This window comes from Acinonyx jubatus, chromosome B4, assembly GCF_027475565.1.
Source record: "Acinonyx jubatus isolate Ajub_Pintada_27869175 chromosome B4, VMU_Ajub_asm_v1.0, whole genome shotgun sequence".
In the NCBI taxonomy this organism is placed as follows: domain Eukaryota; kingdom Metazoa; phylum Chordata; class Mammalia; order Carnivora; family Felidae; genus Acinonyx; species Acinonyx jubatus.
The window spans coordinates 115,691,469-115,710,559 of NC_069387.1; the positions used below are offsets into that span (position 1 = coordinate 115,691,469).

The following is a 19,091-nucleotide window of genomic DNA, read 5'->3' on the forward strand; positions in this document are numbered from 1 at the left end:
TACCAGAAAGGCTGAGTCTATTCTATACTATGTCTGTTTATTTTCATATTGATTTTTTTAGGATGATACTGGAAAGATATTGAAGAAGTACAAAAATGTCTTTTGACTTCTCAAATATTTCTGACTAGATACCATGTGAGAGTCTGGTTGTTTTTTGTTTGTTTGTTTGTTTTTTGCCGGTGATTACCATTTTAAAGATACTCAACAGCAGATGCTTAGTAAGTGAGCTCTTCCCCATCATGTTCTGATTGAAATTGTTTTTGATTCGTGGACAGGATTTATTTTACCACTAGTTGTAGCAATTTTTTTTCTTCTTCTATATCCCTCTTATTTTTCATTTTCCTGACCCTACCTACTAGAAAAAAAGATAAGTACGTATAAATTATATGTATAATAAGGGTAAAACCAAAATTTATATATGAATTTTTTTATTTTCAATGTGAAGTTTGCAAAGTTGATCCCTGGTGCTGAAAGTGGAAATCTGAATACCTCTCCACCATCTAACCAAACAAGAAGTCCTGAGAAATTTGAAAAACCAGAGAAAGAAATCGAAGCCCAGTTAATATATGAACCCCCGGTCAATGGATCCTCAACTCCAAGTAAGTACATAAAACTCCCTGATGTTTGAAAGTGTTAGGTTGAAAACTCCCTCTAGTTAACTTGAAAAGGATAAATAGGGGCGCCTGGGTGGTGCAGTCGGTTAAGCGTCCGACTTCAGCCAGGTCACGATCTTGCGGTCCGTGAGTTCGAGCCCCGCGTCAGGCTCTGGGCTGATGGCTCAGAGCCTGGAGCCTGTTTCCAATTCTGTGTCTCCCTCTCTCTCTGCCCCTCCCCCGTTCATGCTCTGTCTCTCTCTGTCCCAAAAATAAATAAACGTTGAAAAAAAAAATTAAAAAAAAAAAAAGAAAAGGATAAATAAATAGAGTGATCATAGGGTAAGAAAGGTAAAGGAGTTTAAAATTTACAACACTTTTCTACTGTGACTCTTACTAGAGGACAGTGACATGCATATGAATGGTTAAACTCAACAACCTGATTCGATACTCCTTTGGTCTGAATTTTATTTTCAATCTAATATGTAAGGGTCTTGATCTAATATGGTACAAATAGGAATATAACGTAGGACCCTTTGGAAATGAGTCATTAACTACCTGGAATTGTCTTTTTGTCCCCTTCCATATTAAAGCCGTATTCCTTATTAATGTAGGGTTCATGCCATAGATCCTAAAAACTTGATCACATTTAATGGAGTATTTGTTTCATTTATAAGAGTTATTTATCTATAGAAAACAACTCTTTGTATGGAAGAAACTCTTATTTAGATATATATCACTTTAAGGTTTCTGTGGACGTATTAGCGTAAACTCTGGGGCTTTGCTTGTAGCAGTACTTTACTTCTGTATTCCCTCTGTTTATGTTTAATAGTCTTGGTTTATCTAGTTTGTGGTGCAACATGTCACATTCATCTTTTGTAAGAGGAAATGGTTCCGAGATTCTTCAAGATTAATCCCTCTGTCATATGTTATTATATTAGACAGTTGGCAGTTCATATAGATAGATAAATGGGTATTAGAAATAATGTCCTAGAAAGTTTCTAAGATTTGTATTCCAGACAGTGAGTTTTTCTAAATGTCGCAGGAATGCTGTTCTTTACCTGTTTTTCTAGTCTTCTCATGCCAAATCTTATTTACAAATGTTTGATATCTCTTAGTTTAAGCTGACTATTAATATTTTCTCCATTTTTTATTTTAGATCCAAAGATAGCATCCTCTGTCACTGCTGGAGTTGCCAGTTCACTATCAGAAAAAATAGCTGATACCATTGGAAATAATCGGCCAAATGCACCATTGACATCCGTTCAAATCCGGTTTATTCAGAATATGATACAGGAGACACTGGATGACTTCAGGTAAGAAGTCACTATAAGAATGTGTTCTACAATGTTACTTCCTTTTACCTATCATCACAATATATATCAGAAACTATTTTCAATTTTCAGGTAGTAATTGAGAAGTTTCTCTTTCTATCTAGACATTAACTGGCTGTTTTTATTGGGTATAAAACCAAAACTATAAGTAATTTTGGTGGTTGCTACTTTTGCCCAGGTTTTAGGGTCCATAAAACCATAGAAAACATGACGAGTTTTGTTGATCTTGCTGTACTGAATTTATTGACTGTCAGCCAGGAAAATGTATATTTACCTATGGCAATTATTAGATGACTTGGCAAGGCAGTGTAGCAGGCAAGCTGCCATCATGGATTTTTTTTATCATCAAAATGTGGACAGGGGCGCCGGGGTGACTCAGTTGGTTAAGCGTTGACTTCAGCTCTGGTCATGATCTCATGGTTCATGAGTTCGAGCCCTGTATTGGGCTCTCTGCTGTCAGCACAGAGCCCCTTCAGATCCTCTGTCCCCCTCTCTCTCTGCCCCTCCCCTACTTGCACCCATGTGCTCGCTCTGTCTCTCTCTCTCAAAAAATAAACATTAAAAAGTGTGGACAGATTCTGGTAAGGTCAAATGATATTCTTACTTGCAGTATTTATAAATCACCTATTAAGTATGCTATGTGTACTAATATAGTAGAGAAAGAATTTTTTAAAGGAATTCTGAATTTTTCGTTGTTTTTTTTTTTTTTTAGGTTTATTTATTTATGTGTGAGAGAGAGAGGGAGAGAAAGAGAGCGCATGCATAGGGGAGAGGTAGAGAGAGAGGGAGCAAGAGAATCTTAAGCAGGCTCTGCTCATAGATGGGGCTCGACCCCACAAACTGTGAGATCATTACCTGAGCCAAAATCAAGAGTCAGATGCTTGACTGACTGAGCCACCCCAGGCGCCCCCTGAATATTTTCAAACGGAATGCATCAGAATGTAAGAGTGAATTAAAAGTTTTTTTGCTTGGATCTATCGTTGTCTTATCCTTTGAATTTTGAACACTATAAGAATGTGTTCTACAGTGTTACTTCCTTTTACCTATCATCACAATATATATCAGAAACTATTTTCAGTTATTAGAATCTTTTGTGTTCCCCCCCACCCCGCCCCCCCGCCCCCCCCGTTTAGGACCTATATATAGTTAGTATTCTAGCTCTGATTTGGAATGTCTTGAGCAAGAATATTAGAGAAGATATATAGTTTTTGTTGGTGCATGTTTCTTTTTAATGTTAAAAGGTTTTTGAAAAAAAATATTTTTAAATGGTAACACATACATTTTTAAAGGAAAATAATCATTTTTGACATTTACAACGTGCCTAGAATATGTACTGGATACTAAGGGTACAAAAATGAATGATCTGCCCACAAAGGCCTTGTAGTTTAAATGGGGTAGGTGCAATGTGTTGTGTTAATTAATGTAAATTAACTCATTTGTGATTGATAAATAGGACAGTGATGACAATATGATGAGGAAATTTTGCTGGTTCATGTAAAGGCTACTAAAACCAAGTACATGAACATAGCTGAAGGCAGCAAACCACCTATCAGTGCTGTCTCTTCCTATATACTCTTTCTCTTAACCTGGTTTGGCTGTGGGCTCTGTGTTAGGAACGACTTACTTTGTGATTATCCCCCATCTTTGGGTATTTTATCCTTGCCTCCATGTTTGATGACCCCAATCCTTTCTCTTTTTTTCTTACCCTTTTATCAAGTGGCCATCACTTTTTTTAAGGTACAGTCTTTGATTATTCAATATTTAAACTATGCTGGTATTTTTACTAGGGTTTAATTGTTTTTGTTACAAAGTTGCATAGATTTTGAGTAATCTGGGGGCTCCTGGGTGGCTCAGTCGGTTGAGCGTCTGACTTCAGCTCAGGTCATGATCTCACGGTTTGTGTTTCGAGCCCCATGTCGGGCTCTGTGCTGACAGCTCAGAGCTTGGAGCCTGCCTTGGATTCTGTGACTCCCTCTCTCTGCCCCTCCCCTGCTCACTCTCTCTCTCTCTCTCTCAAAAATAAATAAAGATTAAAAAAAATTAAGTTTTGAGTAATCTGCTCCAATCCATTTTCCTTAAGTCCTGTTATTTTCTTTCTTCTTTCTTTTTCCTTTTTCTTTGTTTTAGTTTTATTGTGGTAAGAACACTTGCAATGAGATCTGCCTTCTTAAGAAAGAGGCACCTGAGTATAGACGCACCTGAGTGGCTTATTCAGTTAAGCGTCTAACATCAGCTCAGATCATGATCTCACAGTTCATGAGTTTGAGCGCCATATCAGGCTCCATGCTGACAATGCAGAGCCTGCATAGGATTCTCTCTCCCCATCTCTCTCTCTCTCTTTCTCTTTCTCTGTCTCTCAAAAATGAATAAAAACATTTTAACTGTGTAATACAGTATTGCTAACTATAGGCACAGTGTTGTACGGCAGATCTCTAGAACTTACTCATTTTGTATAACTGACCTTTCATATTTGTGTTTGGAAACTTCCTGTTTCCCTTTCTTTCCAACCTCTGATGCCCACAATTCTGTTCTTTGCTTCCATGAATTTGACTGTTTTAGAGATCTCATATAAGTAGAATCATGCAGTATTTGTCCTCCTGTGTGTGTACACACACACAGGCTACTTTTTTAAAAATCGGGTCATCTTATTTTCAACACAACAATTTTAAATATGAGGTTTTTCAGGAACATATATATGTGGCAGGACAGCAGAATTGTCTGGGTAAAGTGACTTGAATATAATGTGAATAAAGCAGTGCTGGAAAGGGAGAAAGCTCTTATGCTGGGGCAGACTGAGCAAGACAGCACTGCCCTGCCTTCAGCTTTCAGCCTGCCTTGCATGCCTGCACCTGGAGAGTAGGGGTGAGTCGGGGCCTCTCTCAACTCTTCTGCCCCTCCGTCAACCAAGGCAGCCCTGGCTTGGGACTCAGGACCCAGAGTGGCTCAGAGGATTTCTATAAATATACTTGTTCTGACTTCAGGAAGTCTTGAGCAGCCGCACTTACGGTGGAGGGACAGGGGAGGCGAGGTGTGGAGGGGTTCTGTCAGCTGTTCTCCCTCAGCTTTGGAGGCTGGCTGCCTTCTCCGCGAGGGGCTAGAGTGCTTCAGAGGGCTCACTGGCCGCTGCCCTTAGTCTTCACAGACCTTGTGCATCTCTGCCCCCCTGCTCTGCCCCTGCTTGTTTCCAAAAGCCCTCAGTGAAGGCCTGTGCATCGTTGGTGCATGAATGGGGACTTCTTTTTGGCTAGGGCTCCTTGGGATTCTGAACTGCTGAGCCAGTCCTCACTTGCCTCCAGAAATCTGTATAGATTTCAGCGTGCTCTCCTTACCCTGTCAACAGCTGCTGTCTCCCCACCACTGCTCTGTGGAGGATGAAAATAATTGTGGGTCTCTTGTTTTCTAGAGTTTGGTGCATTTAGAGTTCTTTGCACTCTCAAGTTGAATTTAAACATGTATATTTTATAGTTTATCTGGCTTGACCTCATCATCAGAGTTGGAGAGATTACCTCCTAAGCAGATGTCTTGCTGGCTTTCAGGTTTCCTTGGGGCTAGTTTATTTCTGGTTTGCCTCTATTCCTACAGTTTAGTCTGTGCCCTTCTGGATGTCAGCTGAATTTCGTCTGGAGTCTCACTTGGCTTTTTTACCTTGGTGGGTCCTGCACTTTAGCTTCCATTTCCCCAGCATCAAAAGGTCACCAAAATCTTCCTCTGCTCTAGTTGCTACTTTGTGTTTGATTTCCTGCCATCTAACCCAGGACAGGCGTAGCTTAGGAGTCAACAGGTGTCTCAAGGGGAGAGTGCAATTTTAGGTTTACTTTTCTGCAGGTACCCCTTTTCCAGGATCTGGTACCTTAAAGCCTTGGCTGTCCTGACTGTTCCCAACCTAGCACAGCCCTATCCAGTGAGACTCTCTCAAGCTCCAGGCCACTGCTTTCCCTTCAGCTTCTTTTCCCCACACGGGAGTATCAGTACATCCCCCAGAGGGAAAGGCAGGGGGAAAGGTGGGGCTTACCTACTAGACTTCCCTCCTTTATAAGACCATGGCTTCTCTAATCCTAGCAATTTTCATGGTTCTCTGGTGTTTTCTGTTTGTTTTTAATACAGCTTTTGTCATAATTAGAAAGCCGAGAGAATTTTTAAAGTATAGTTGTAAGAAAAAAAGTAAGGTACTTAGGAATAAATCTAACCAGAGATGGTAAAAATCTTTGTAGAAAAACATTTAAAATTTGATTAGAAAGTATTAATACTTAAGTAAGTGGAAAGATATTATGAAGATGTCAGTTCTTCTAAATTAGTCTATAGATTGAGTAAAATTATAATCAAATCGTATCTGGGTTTTTGGAAGACAATGATAGGATAATTTCAAAATTTATGTGAAAGAAGAAAAGATCCAGGAATAACCAAGACACTCCAGAGAAGAATAAGGTTAAAGGGGACTTTTTTGTCAGATGATAAGCTTAGTTATGAAGCTATAATTAAAACAGTGTAGCATTAGCACAGGGTGGACAAACTGCCCCAAAGAAGCACATAGACCAGAGAAAAACCTGTGCGTATATAGAAATGTGATATATGACAGAGGAAAAGCATAGATCCCTATTCCCAGCTATTAAAAAAAAATCAATTCCACCCAGAGTAAAAGTTTAAAGGGTAAAGTTTTAGGCATTGTAAGAGAGTTTATATATGACTTCAGGGTAGGGAAGTTATCAAAACATAAGAGGATACACTACCTATAAAAATAGATGGGTAAATTTGATTGTGTTAATAGGTCAGTAACTAGAGAACGTTGATGACTGTCCATCACAAGATACCATTAACAAAGCGGCAGGACAAAAATCTATCTGCAGTATTCATATAACCAACAAAGAATCAGGTTATGTAAAGAGAAATAAATAAGAAAAAAAGACATTCAATAGAAAAACAAGATGAAAAGACCTGTGCAAGCATTTCACAGAAGAGGAATGGTCTATGAACACAAGGTGAGAGGTCCAATCCTGTGAATCAGAGAACTGAAAATGGAGTGGGACACTATTGCACACCCATTAGATGGGAGAATGTTGTGCGGAGTCTGGCAAGACCAAGCCTTGATGCGGACGTAGAGCAAGAGGAATTCTCTCACACGGATGATGAGCAAGTCCACGGATATTACCACTTCAGAAAATAATTTGCATTATTTTGTAAAACTGAGCAAGTATACATCTGGATCATAACCTTTAATTCAGCGTATCTACTCATGGATCTATCATCTATAGAAATTGGCCATGTGGATTGAGAGATACATGCACGATTGCTTATAACAACATTGTAACAGTAAAATCTTGAAAACAGTCCAAATGTCAGTTGATAGGAGAATGTATACACCAGCAGAAATCAGTGAATTATAGATGTATAGAAGATGAATGTGGAAAACATGGTGCTGGGTTATTTTTTAAATGTGCGCTACTCAGTACTGCGTAGGATGTGGTATTTTTGTAATACTCAGAAACAAGCACAATGAAAATATATTGACTGTATATTCTATGTTAGACAGATGTTTGTTGTTTTTTTAAAAAAACTATTTCTTTGCTTAAACAAAATTCATCAGAGGAGTGAATTCTTTCTTGGGCTTCTCCTAAGATAAGTGATGGAATCAGAGAAGAGCATATAGGAAGCTTCTATGATTTTGCTAATGTTCTAGCTCATAAGTTGTGCGGTGGGTGACTGAATGATCCTTTTATTATTATACTTCATAATTTTCATGTATTCTTTTGTAGGCCTGAATTAATTGCATTTTATTGGGTAACCTCTATTATAACCACCCAAATACCCATTTTCTACTCTACTGGAGATATTTTTTTAATAGCTAAAACATTGTTAATAATTAAAACATTATAACCTAGTAAATTATCTGTATGTATTTCATTGTAATATAAGTCTCTGTATTTTTTTATTTTTTCATTTATTTTTTTTTAATGTTTATATATTTTTGACACAGAGAGAGAGAGAGAGACAGAGCATGAACGGGGGAGGGGCAAAGAGAGAGGGAGACTCAGAATGGGAAGCAGGCTCCAGGCTCTGAGCTGTCAGCACAGGGCCCGACGCAGGGCTTGAACTCACAGACCGCAGTGGATCGTGACCTGAACCGAAGTCGGATGCTCAACCGACTGAGCCACCCAGGTGCCCCACCTCTGTCTTTCTTTAATGATAATTTCTATATTAAGGAATGTAGTACAATGAGAGTTCTGGAGGTAGACAGCCTGGGTTTATATACTAGTTCCACCATTTACTGGTGGTTTGATTGGATAGTTTTAACTGCTCCGTGACTCAGTTCCTTAGTTGGTAAAATGGAGGTAATAATTGCACCTAATGGTAAAGATTAAATGAGTTCTTCCATTTAAAGTACAAGAAATGGGCGCTTGGGTGGCTCAGTCAATTGAGCGTCCAACTCTTGATTTTGGCTCAGGTAATGATCCCAAGGCTGTGAGACTGAGCTCCATGTTGGGCTCTGTGCTGAGCATGGAGCCTGCTTAAGAGCCTCTCTCCCTCTCTCTCTCTGCCTCTCCCCTGCTCATGAGCCCTCTCTCTCTCTCTCTCTCTCTCTCTCTCTCTCCAAGAAACAGTGCCTAGTACATAGTAAATAAATTCTAGACACATTGGTATTATTATTTTTATTATTAACATCCAATCATTTGAAACAATGAGAAAAGGTTAGCCACTTTCTTGAACGATCTAGAATTGGGAAAACCATTGTAATTCTAACAAGTATTTTACATTCTTCCCTAGAGAAGCATGCCATAGGGACATTGTGAATTTACAAGTGGAGATGATTAAACAGTTTCACATGCAATTGGTATGTATGACATATTTTATTTTAAATAAGTGTAGAGTTGTGGATCTAAAAAGAGTCCATTAAAGGGTGATATATTTTTACTTTATTATATCTAGTTGCTAGAATAAATAAATAGGGAATTTTAGAAATTTAGTAAGTAAAATAGACTTTAACTGGTCCCTCTTCTTTTTAACTTATAATAGTTAAGGCTACTTTTTCACAGCCATTTTTTTTATTTATTTATTTATTTATTTATTTATTTATTTATTTATTTATTTAAGTTAAAAGCTTCCCACATGTACAAATATAAGCCTTGCAAATATATAACTTTCACCAGTGATCTTTACAGATCTTAACCAGTGATATTAACAAAGTAGTAAGGATGGTTAAGTACAAGAAATATCATTCAGGTAGTTAATTGAACATGACAGATATGATAGCTGAAAGTATGTAAAACAGCTTGCCAAATAAATGAAATACCAATGATTTAAAAAGCATTATCCCCTTTTCTAGAATGAAATGCACTCTTTGCTGGAAAGATACTCAGTGAATGAAGGTTTAGTGGCTGAAATTGAAAGACTACGAGAAGAAAACAAAAGACTACGGGCCCACTTTTGAAATTTCAGTGAATACCTTAATGTTTTGTAATTGGAGAAGCTTCTGGCAACACAACTGCATGGAATCAGTATTGTTTTTATGGTCTTTGGGGAAAAAAGTGTTTTTCAAGTAAAATGGTGATGGGATTTTACACCAACCACTATTTCATCTTCTCTGTCAAAAATATTTATATTTTTATATTAAGAACTGTACATGTCATCTGCCTAGTAGGAAAGTCAGCAGTATCTTTATTTTACGAAAGCTTTAGCTACACACTAAGTGCCCTTTTTCATAAGAAAAGAAAATTGTGCAAAAAAAATAGGTTATGTATGTTTTTTAATTACCTTTTTTTAACAGATAATATTTTTGATTGATAATTGCCTTCCAAATTGTTTTGGATGTTTGAAGATTAAAGAGCTTGATATGCCTTCTATTTTTATGGTGAAAATAATTTTAAAATGGCATTTGGTGTTTCTAAGCAATTGACTAGTAAAACACAACGGTGGTTAGTAATTATTTTGTTAACTTGATAAAGTCAAGTATGACTATTATTTATTACTTGTACATTTCATAAGAAAATTCTGGGAATTTTGAATTGCACAGATTACATTATATACCTATTGCATCTATGTTAGTGTTTTGTACTTCTGACAAATCTCTACTCCTGTTTTGTATTTTGTAGCTAATTTCACTTTACCTATGAAAACGTTTAGGGGTTTATAAACCTCAACTAGAGCTGCATATCTACTGATTATCTTATGAATTAGTAAAATGCAAAGTTACTCTGTAAAGTTTCAATCAACATGATTCAACTTATAATCAGTGAAAATTTTATATTAGATGCTAAGTATTACAGTATTAGTCCTATTTTTTTCCCTTCCAAATGAGAAGTGTAGATTATTTTGTTTTGTGGTTTATATCATTAACTTTCTCTAATTCTTTCTGTGCTGTGTGTAATGTTTTTTATTGTTGACCTTACCGTAAAATTTAGAAAGTTCATTGTCAAAAGAATTTACACCTCTTTGCGAATGGGTGGATGTGTACATCTACCTGCCATGATCTACGGTGTTAGTTGTATAAGATTAGGAGGGCTCCAGGCTTGTTTACCTTCTTATCGTCTCCTGTCCCAAAGATGTAAGCTGTGTACCTTGTATACAGCACTCCTGCCCAATTTTGACTTCGGAGATAAAAATATTTACTAAAATAATAAAGAAACCTAGCTAGCTTACTAACTTTATGGTTTTCCCAAGTGATGGAAATTTTGAGGATATATTTAATAAGTGTAAACGTACTAATGATGACTTCAAGAAATAAAAACAGAAATATTACTTTTTCCTAGTGCGGCTCAGAGAATGCGTTTGTGTTGAAATGTAAAAGGGTGCTAATGTGATCTTTCTTTCCTGACAGATTATTGAAAGCATTATGATTTGTAACAAGCTTCCTTCTATATCATTATCAAACAGGTTGAGAAAACATAAAAGTGTGTTTTGCCTACATGCTGTATTTAACTCCATTAATATTTTCCTATTGCCTTTTTCTATAAGTGCACATAATGTGTATTAAAAGAGGTGGGATAAATAAAACAATTCTAGTAACTTTATGTGTGTAGATGAAACATTTTTATCATGGAATTTAAAAGCTAAGTATAAAAAATAAAATTTTTATATGGTAAAAATGGGAAACGTGAAATTGAACTTTTGCCTCTGGCCAAAATATAATAGAGATTGGAGTTACCCATTTGAAAATTTTTAAACACAAAATATATGAGACAGTTTTCAAATATCAACTGGGTCAAATATCAATGGATTTATTTCAAAACCCATCAGAATCAAATTCCTTAAAACTTGTGGCAAAGGAAAATTCTTAAGCCTGCTGAAGTTAAGAGACACAGAGGAACAAAGATAAGAATGTTAGAGACAGTGGAGTAACATCTTTAAATTACCGAAAGAAGACTCAATTTTGAATTCTATATCAGTGAAGATATCTTTCGGTAATGAAAATGAAATCAAAACTGTTTCAGACCCCAAAATGCTGAAAGAATTCATCATAAGCAGACTTGCTTTATAGGAAATGTTAAAGAATGCCTTTAGTTGGAAAATGGTACCAGATAGAAACCTATTTCTATGCAAAGTAACAAAGAGGACCAAAAATGGTAAATATGTGAACATATGTAAGACTTTTTTTCATTTTAGATTATCCTTAAAGGATAATTAATGATTTGAAGCCAAGATAATGACAAGATGTTGTGTGGTTAACATATGTAAAGTGAAATGTTTGACAACAGTATCCAGGATGGGAGGAGGGAAGCGTAAGTATAGTACTCTAAAATTCTTACACTAACTGTGAGATAGTATAGTATTACTTGAAAGTAGATTGATAAGTTAAGAATGTATTCTGTAAACCCTAATGCAACCATAAAAAGAAAAAGTCATAATTAATAAGCCAACAAAGATGATAAAATGTAGCCACAAAAAACAATCCAAAAGAAGGAAGAAAAGAAACAATGAATGGGACAAATAGAAAATAAAACAGTAGGATGGTGGATTTAAACAGCAATATCAATAATTGCATTAAGTGTAAATTGTCAGTTACCTTGATCAGATTGAGTTTTTTAATCCAACTATATATTGAATCCATGAAATCTACTTTAAAGATAAATGGTTTAAATATAAAAATAAAAAGAAAGTGCGTTGAACTTAACGCAAATGAAAACAATCAAAATTTATGGGATTCAGCTGAAGCAGTACTTACAGGGAAATTTATATCATTAAATGTCTATATTAGAAAAGGAAAGGATTCAAATCAAGAACTTCAGCTTCCACCTTAACCTAGAAAAATAATAGCAAGTGAAACTCAAAATAAGCAAATGAAAGGAAAAAGGATTAGAGAAGAAATCAATGCAATAGAAAATAAAATCTATTGAGAAAGTCAGTGAAACTGAAAGCTAACTCTCTGAAAGCAACAAAATTGATAAATCTTAGACTGATGAGGAAAGAAGACATAAATTACCAATACTAGGAGTGAGAAAAATGATAACACTATAGATTGTACAGATATTTCTGACAGAAAAAGCCAAATTTAGCTAGAACTCTTAAAGATATTTAAGGAGGAGGGGCACCTGGGTGGCTCAGTCAGTTAAGCGTCCAACTTCGGCTCAGGTCATGATCTCACAGTTCATGAGTTTGAGCCCCACATCAGAGTCTGTGCTGAGAGCTCAGAGCCTGGAGCCTGCTTTGGATTCTGTGTCTCCCTCTCTCTCTCTGCCCCTCCCCAGCTTGCTCTCTGTCTCTCTCTCAAAAAACAAATAACAAATAAATTTAAAAAAAACCACAATACGTAAGGAGGAAAATCTCCAATTCTTCACAGATAAGCCCAGGAAATGGAAGAGGGGATAATCCCCACTCCTTTGATGCCAGCATTCCTTTGATCCCCAAATCACAAGAAAACGACAAACCAATAGTCATCACAACACAGATCCAAATGTTCTAAACAAAAGTTAGCAATCTGAATTAAGCATGGTGTAAAAAGGATAATATATGACCTAGTGAAGTTTATGGTAATGCAAATTTGGGCTAACATTAGAAAATTAATGTAATTTACTCATTAACAGACTAACATAGGAAAACCATATTATCATCTCAAGTAAGTACAAAAAGGGCATTTGACAAAATCCAACATTCATTTCCAATAAAAACTCTCGGTAAAGTAAAATAAAAGAGAACTTCCTCAGCTTGGTAAAGGGCATCTTAAAAACCTGCAGCTAACTTCGCACTTAATGGTGAAAGACTAAATGCTTTTCCCCAAGATCAGAGACAAAGCAAGGATGCCCATGATCCTCTTCTATTAAACATTATGTTGGAGTTTCTCGCCAAGACATTTAGACAAGAAGAAGACAAATTGTAAAGGAAGAAGTAAAAGTCTCTTCACACTGACATATTGGGCTCTACGGAAAACCTATGGGATACAAAGATTCTAAAAATAAGTAACAAGGTTACTGTATACATGGTCAATATACAAAAATCAATTGGGTTTCTATATACTGACAAATGAAAAATCAATACTATTTATACTAGCATCAAAAAATATGACATACTTAGGTATAAATTTGATAAGTCATGAAAGACCTGTACACTGAATTCTATAAAACATTACTGGGAGAAAACCTAAATAAATAGATGCCGTATTCATAGATTGGAGGGCTCAGTGTTGTTAAATGTCATTTCTTTCCATGTTGATTTACAGATTCAGTACAATCCCAATAAAAATTTTAGCAGAAAATTTTTCTCTTCAGCTATGTCTAATTCACTGTGTACCTAATCTGGTAAGTATTTAACATCACCTGTTTCATTTTTTCAGTCTAGAATTTCCAATTAGTTCTTTAATTCTCTGTGGAAATCTTATAATTTAATTCCTTAAATGTATTCATCTTAGTCATTTTAAAGTCTGTGTCTGATAACTCTAATATCTGAATATCCTATGGATTTGTTTCCATTTTATTTCTCTCCATTTTTGGTCACATTGTGCCTTCTGGTCTTGTATATTTCTTTACTGAGTGATTGACATTGTTAACAAAAAATTGTAGAAATACTCTGAGTCTTTGAATGCTATTATCTTTCAGAGATTTATTTTTCACTATTGCAGGCAGCTAGGGATGAGGTGATTACAAGTTGAGTTTTAAGCCCCTGGTTTATTCTTATTTTTGTGGTATAATCCTTCAGAGTTTTAACCAAACCCTTGGGGTTCCGTTGAGGTCTATCTTATGTAGCGAGTCATGACCTCTTAATTTTTGTCTCTTCAACTCTGTAGATCTTTTCAGAGTTCTAATCTTACTGTTGTTTAGATATACTATTTTGCGGTTGAAGTTGACAGAATGCCAGACAAGTTAGTATTGTAGATAATCACTTTTTCTTATCTCAAATATTTCTAGTAAAGAATTATTTTATGTATTGAGGTATCGAGTTCCACATTCTTATCTTAGATAAATGGAGCTCTTAAAGACTACGGTGATACAAAGATATTGTATGCCTAGATTTATGTTATTTGGAGGAAAATCAAGGGTGTGGGTATGTATAGAAACTGTCATGAACCTTGGGAAATAAAGGGTGTCTAGACCAAGAATTCTCAACATGTGGTTCGGTGATCCCTGGGAATCTCCAAGGTCCTTTTGGGGTCCCATGAGATCAAATTATTTTCATAATAGTACTAAGATGTCTTTTTTGCTCTTATTTTCTCATGAGCACAGTGGAGTTTTCCAGAGGTTACATGACAAGTGAATATCATTGCCCTGGTATTTAATGGAATGGGTAATTGTGCGTTCTTGTACTTTCTAGGATTTTCTAAGGTAAACTCTTTGGAGTCCTCAATAATTTTTAATTGTATAAAAGAGACTGAGACAGAAAATGGAGAGCCTGACAGTATACCTTTTCAACTGGAAAAAGGGCATTTATGAAGCTTAAGAGTATTGTCCCACATTAGTCAAATGTGCTTAGTAGCAGTAATTAAGAGTGAGAGAAAAGCATGTCTAGCAAAGAATTGTGGGTGTGACTTCTGGCTTTTGGCACACAGAGTAGACTGTGGAATCAAATACACAGAAAATCACAAATTGTTTTAGACAGCTGAATTAGCAAAAGCACTGCCATCTAGGACTAAAAGAGATTGAAGCTTTTCAAAAATATTTTTTAAGTTGTTAAAATGGCGTATCTTCCAGCCTTTTTCAGAAGTGGTTGAGGAGGAGGATGAAAAGGAAAGACATCTCAAAGAACAGAGTCAAAAACAATAGAGAATTATGGATGGGGGAGGCACTCCCAGGGAACAGAACCCAGGCCTCATCAAGACACATTCTTCATCCACAGAGCAACACTTGCCCGGTGGGATTTCACAACTGCTAAGAGCCTCCCATTGTTCTTCAAGAGGAATGTTTATTGCAGTTATCCTGCCTCATCTTCACCACTGTTTGTAAACTCTGTGTGTGTGTGTGTGTGTGTGTGTGTGTGTGTGTGTGTGTGTGTGTGTGAGTGATGGGGGGGTGAGGGTAGATAACTCATTCTTTTGTTTGGTATTCTCTGAACAAAGAGCAACTGTTGTTCTTTTCTAAATGAGACACATCTGGATCTAATGTAGATTGCAAGATCCTAAACTTGGAATGTGATTGGATGTGGCTTTTGAGAATCCACTGGTGGGTGTGAGCACATATTACATTTGGGAGGAAAATGAGTAACTGTGGCCCAGAGAGAGAGTGTGATATATTGCATTATCAACACCATTATCAACTACCCTACCTGTTTTCCTGCCTTTTGCCATTTGACTTGGCAGTTCCTACCAGTAAAGAGGTATTTTCCCCCATCTTGTGACTTGGGGTTTGGCTATGTGGCCAATAAAGCAGAAGTGATGGTGTGTGAGTTTCAAGCCTAAGCTTTAAGAGGTCTTTTTTGTTACCACCTTGTACTTCTTGAAGTACACCTCTTGTGCTTCCAGTGTGGACATTAAACACATGCACGCACACATGCACACACACAGACACACACACACACACGCATGAAAACTGCCTGGGCTAGCTTCTGGTTCCAAGAGGAAGATGACACATGTGAAGGAGAGCTGTCTCAGTCAAGATGGTCAGTCAAACCCAGCCTAATCCAGCCCAGCTGACCTTCAGATCTATGAACATAAATACCATCGTATGCCATTCAGAGTTTTTGTGTTTTTATGGTGCAGCAATAGGTAACTGATAAACTTCTTGACTTATCTCTGTTCCAGCTGCTGTGATTTTAGAGCTCAGCATGCCTTGCTGACACTTTTGTAAGAGCCTCCTAACTAGGATTTTTGTCTTCCTCTATTCCTTCTTGTCTGTTGTGTCTACCACTATAACATTTGTTTCCACCCAAAGGCAAATCTAACTGTCCGTAGGGAAAAAAGCCATGGTCTTTGGTGTCCTTCAAAGAAGGACCAGGATGCCACAGCAAAGACCATGCCTTTTCACACACACTGCCCCTGATTTTCCAGTCTCTGGTTCCAGAGAGAGCCCACTGTTCCTTCTGCCTGGCAAGCTCCTATGAATCCTTCAGGACACTTCTCACATGTCACCGCTTTTGTGACATTTTCCCAAGACCTAAAAGCAATCATATTCATTTCCTACCACTATTATAAATATTACATAGAATGGGGATGATTTTGTCTCCAGGTTTCTCTCCTCAGTGGGCAGAGGCCATTTCTTAATCCTTTCTGTGGATGCAACATCTAATATGATAACCTTGACCTCTGTAGAGGTTCAGTATCATTTCTAATTTTACCATTGAACAATGGAATCCATGTAGGGATTGTTAAAATTATGAATGTATGGTGTTTGTTATGTTTGCAATAAACTGGAAATATGACTAACCATAATTCTTCTTTCCTCACACGTGTCAAATGATACCACTTATAGTAATAGGATAAATTTATGAACATAGAAAAATAACAATAATGGCTGAAGATAGTTGATGTGCCCTTGATGTAGATATTGTGGGTCGTTTTCAAGTGAAATCTGACAACCAACTCACTTGAAATTAAAATGTCAAAAATCAATTATGCTTCATTTTCCATTCAGACAAATTGAACTTTTCAAAATTTATTTGAAGCACATCTTATGTCAAAAGACACCTACTCTATTATTTGAATACTAGTGAAATGAGAAAACATTTTATTTCTCATTTTTAAAGTGATCATCACGCTAAATCTTTATCCGCCAAAATGAGACTGCAAATTATCTGGATGTCTAAATATTGCTATAGTTATTGAACTCTCTTTAAATAACAAAATTACTGACTTTGGCAAAGAAGAACGTTGTCTAAAAGGAGGAGCTGCCGGACGTGAGCCACAGCAGGAGACGGTGCAAAGCAGAGAGGCGGGTGGGGCGGATCAGGAAAGGTTTATAAGACATGGCTAAGAGTTTAGAGTTCATTCAAGAAACAGACGTTTGCCCACAAATTACGGAATGAGGGGAGTGGCTTTCTCAAGTTTGTACCCTTCTTGTGTGTGCAGACACTTAAATGTGGCCACCATCTTCAGCTTTGTTAGGTAAATGTAGCTGACATTTCATTTTGTACATAGGCTTGTTTTTGTTTTTGTTTTTAAGTTAAGAGGGGAATAACCCATCCTCTGAGTGTAAAATATAAGGTGGTTTAGGTAGGTCTATAGGATACTTCAGATCCAAAAGTTTGACTTTTCAGTGATTTCTTTTAGGATTGGTGGTAGATAAAAATCTCATGCATTTTCACCTAGTCTGGGCAGCTAACACCAACAGAAGATTCCATTCCAACCTGTGTTTCAGTAGAAGTGTTCCAACCAACGCAACTCACTTTTGCTCCTTTGTCTCAATTTTTAAATCATTTATTCTTTCTTTCAGTGAACAGTAGTCACTTATGTGCTGAGCACTGGGCATCATATTGAGGAGCACAGTCATCAAGTGGAAAAGAAAGATATCTAAGTTGGATAATCATGTGGTAAGAGCGCGGAATGGATATACGCACAGGCATTAGCTGTAACCTAAGAGGTAGCGTGGTATCTGAGAAAGCTTCTTAGAGGTGATACGAGGTAAATCAAGAGGTAAAAGACCTGAGCTGAGGATTAAAGATAAGCAGGAATACCCCTGGTGAAGACGGAGGAGGAAGTGCCTCCTAGGCAGGAGGCTGGAAAGAGAGAGCACAGGACCTGCAAGGACCAAGCAGGGAGACAGAATGTCCGTTGCAGGTATTAGCACAGTCAGATCGCCAAGAGCCTTCGGTGCATGCCAAGGCACTAGGATTTTCTTTTGAGGAGGAAGAGGAACCAATAAAGGGTTTTAATCAGGGATATGACATGATCACATTTAGAAAGATGATTCTGACCACAGTGAGGGGAATATTTTCAGAGGAATTAGACCGAAGACAGTGATATTGTTTTACTCTGGGCTGCTGTTAACAGAATGCCATGACTAGGTCGGTTAGAAACAACTGAAATGTATTTTCACAGATCTGGAGGTTGGGAAGTCTCAGATCAAGGTGCTGGCAGATTTGACAGCTGGTGGGGGCCTCTGTCTCATAGATGGCTATCTATAAGGACTCTCTATGTCCTCACATGGCTGGAGGGGTGAGGGATTTCTCTGGGGCCTTTTTTATAAGGACATTAATCTCATTCTTGAGGGCTTTGCCCTCAAGACCTAATTACTGTCAAAGGCTCTACTTTCTAATACCATTACCTTGGAGTTTAGGAGTTCAAAGCATATGGATTTGGGGAGGACATGAGCATTCGGGCCATAGCAGATGTCATTTAGGAGACTGCTAAGTCATCCAGGTAAGAAATATGGAGGGCCTGAACCATCGAAAGATTGAAGGTGAAATAAAGCACAATCAAAGATAGTGTATTTAAACTAGAATGCATAGCTACCTGTTAAACATTAGATGGACTATTGGTTTGAGAAGAAGGCTTTTTATATTTAATAATTATCCCACTAGCCCTAGTTTTTAAAGAGTTTTAAACATTAAATGTGCGAATAGAAATTTAATAGTTTCCAACATCTAATGATTAGCTTTCTCCCCTTTGTTAACTTGCAGATGTGAGTTACTATGATTTATTTTTGAATACTAACCCGTCTTTTTGATTTGGGGGTAAATTCTACATGGTTAGGGAGGATTATTTGTCTTAACTACTGTTGGCATCTTTTTCCCTGGCATTTTATTTCAGAGTTCCCATTCTATTTCCATAAGCGATATAAGTTTCTAATTATCCTTGCTAGGTTTTCGTATAGGG

General features: G+C 37.0%; 1 protein-coding gene across 5 annotated transcripts in view; it reads left to right on the plus strand.

The window, feature by feature from the left end:
- Positions 1 to 10,929, plus strand: part of NEDD1 (NEDD1 gamma-tubulin ring complex targeting factor) — a 48,851-nt gene extending 37,922 nt beyond the window's left edge. For all 5 annotated transcript variants that reach the window (XM_027071041.2, XM_027071042.2, XM_015070494.3 and 2 more), the window contains 4 exons: positions 446 to 599; positions 1,753 to 1,909; positions 8,687 to 8,753; positions 9,246 to 10,929. In XM_027071041.2, coding sequence (XP_026926842.1) covers positions 446 to 599; positions 1,753 to 1,909; positions 8,687 to 8,753; positions 9,246 to 9,350 — 483 coding nt within the window. In that variant the 3' untranslated portion in view covers positions 9,351 to 10,929. The remainder of the gene's footprint in view (positions 1 to 445; positions 600 to 1,752; positions 1,910 to 8,686; positions 8,754 to 9,245) is intronic.
- Positions 10,930 to 19,091: the final 8,162 nt, after the last annotated feature.